This window comes from Cajanus cajan, chromosome 9, assembly GCF_000230855.2.
Source record: "Cajanus cajan strain Asha chromosome 9, NIPB_CcT2T_4, whole genome shotgun sequence".
Classification (NCBI taxonomy): Eukaryota; Viridiplantae; Streptophyta; class Magnoliopsida; order Fabales; family Fabaceae; genus Cajanus; species Cajanus cajan.
In genome coordinates, this window is record NC_138525.1 from 31,508,383 (window position 1) to 31,510,345 (window position 1,963).

Genomic DNA, 1,963 nt, shown 5'->3' on the forward strand with positions numbered 1-1,963 from the left:
CTGAAAAGCTGAGTGATCTTGAACGAATACACGGATAAGAGATAAATGAACAGTGCAACGTGAGTGAAAGCGGTTAAATAAAAGATTAGGTTGAAGTGAAGGGCACAGTGCCCTCCCACAGAGCAAAACCAAAAGCAAATTTGCGTGGCACATAGAAAGGGTGACCCATCGTGAATTTGTACCCACCGGGGTAAGCAGAGCGACCCATTTCCCTTGTGGGCCCTCTATCAAACTTTATAAGTGTTATATGACTCATTCAGAAGTGACTCTAAAAATTAAAAAGCATGGTTCATCCCTTCCATCACTTGCATGCTTTGCTATTCCTCCTTCCAAACTCCACATAAAATTACTTCCTCATTTTTTCTCTCTACTCAAGTATCTTTCTTCCAAACCAAACCAATCTTGTTTCATTCTCAGTTTAAATAAATATCACATATAAACACTTCTTTTAATAAATTCAAACTAGCATTCATTTGATCATATCAACCTTGATAGCTTCCTTGGTTCCACCTCTAAACATTTCAACCATAGTACCAAACTAGGGTATTGTATTTCTATTACCAAAACTACAACCGCAACCGCAATTTAAGATGAGAGTTTCAGCTCAGAGCAACTCTGAGACTGAGACCAACTCATCTTTATTGTCATCATCATTATCATTGTTGTCACAGCCGAAAGGCGGAGAACATAAGACGGAGAAGCGGAACCGCGACTCCAACAAGCACCCAGTGTACCGCGGGGTGCGCATGCGGAACTGGGGGAAGTGGGTGTCGGAAATCCGGGAGCCGCGGAAGAAGTCGCGTATATGGTTGGGCACGTTTCCCACGCCGGAAATGGCGGCGAGAGCGCATGACGTGGCAGCTCTCAGCATAAAGGGGAGCGGCGCCATCCTCAACTTCCCCGAACTCGCGTCCTCGCTTCCTCGTCCCGCGTCGCTCGCCCCTCGCGACGTGCAAGCTGCGGCGACCAGAGCCGCGCACATGGACTTCTCCTCCTCCTCCTCGTCCTCCTCCTCCTCGTTCATTTCCTCGTCTTCATCGTCATTGTCGTCTCTTGTTTCCGCCGCGGACTTGTCCACCGCGTCGGAGGAGCTGAGCGAGATCATCGAGTTGCCCAGGCTGGAAACGAGTTACGAGCTGGGGAACGAGTTCGTGTTCGTGGACTCGCAGGACACGTGGATGTATCAGCCACCGTTGACGCCCTGGCTGCAAACTGCAAACTGTGATGAAAATGAGTTTGCTGTGACCGAGAGTGGGGTTGCGACTAGTTTTGAGAGTTTTCTGTGGGACTACTAAGATTTCTTTCTTGGCTTCTTTTTCTCTCCTTTTTTTGGGATGCTTTTTGTGATTTGACAAAATTCAAGTGGAGTATTAAGACGTGGGGCATGGACGTGGATGTCGTACTCTTAATCGATTAAAATGAGTATTAAAATTATAATTCACTTCTTGTCGATGTTAAATAAGAAAGTCACAATTTACAAGTTCAAGTTAGTTTTTCGATATCAATTTTGAAATATTACTTAATCTATGTCCATGTCAAAAAAAAAAGTGATTTGGTGTCGATTTTTAATTAATTAAATTGAGTTGCATTTAAGTGATCGGTGAAACTCAAATTTGATTAAAGATCAACCTCAAAATGTCATAAAATACTTTGCTTAAATTTTGTTCTTGTTATTACTTATTCTATTCTTTATTTATAGTGTAACTTATAATTACTACTGTTTTCTTTCATTTTTTTCTTCTTCTTAATTTGGCTTTGTGTTAAGCCCTTTGTAGTTTTTTGTTGAGGGGTTTTGGCACGGTTCTCTTTGTTTGATTTTCAGTCTTTTATTCTACAATGTTTGTTTGCTTGCTTGCTGTGTATTATGTTACTATCTATTATCAATATCATCTTCAGAATGTGAAGTATGAAAAATGGTCACAATTTTCCCTGTTTTGGCACAAATATGTGTTGCTCTGCTTCG

At 42.0% G+C, this 1,963-nt stretch overlaps 1 protein-coding gene across 1 annotated transcript; it reads left to right on the forward strand.

Moving 5' to 3' along the window:
* Window positions 1-274: 274 nt before the first annotated feature.
* Window positions 275-1,486, forward strand: LOC109811212 (ethylene-responsive transcription factor TINY). The gene has a single exon (XM_020374881.3). The coding sequence runs from the start codon at window positions 591-593 to the stop codon at window positions 1,293-1,295; it is 705 nt and encodes a 234-aa protein (XP_020230470.1). The 5' UTR covers window positions 275-590; the 3' UTR covers window positions 1,296-1,486.
* Window positions 1,487-1,963: the final 477 nt, after the last annotated feature.

Coding starts and splice junctions, on each gene's coding strand:
- LOC109811212 (XM_020374881.3), top strand. CDS start 591: ATGAGAGTTTCAGCTCAGAGCAACTCTGAGACTGAGACCAACTCATCT.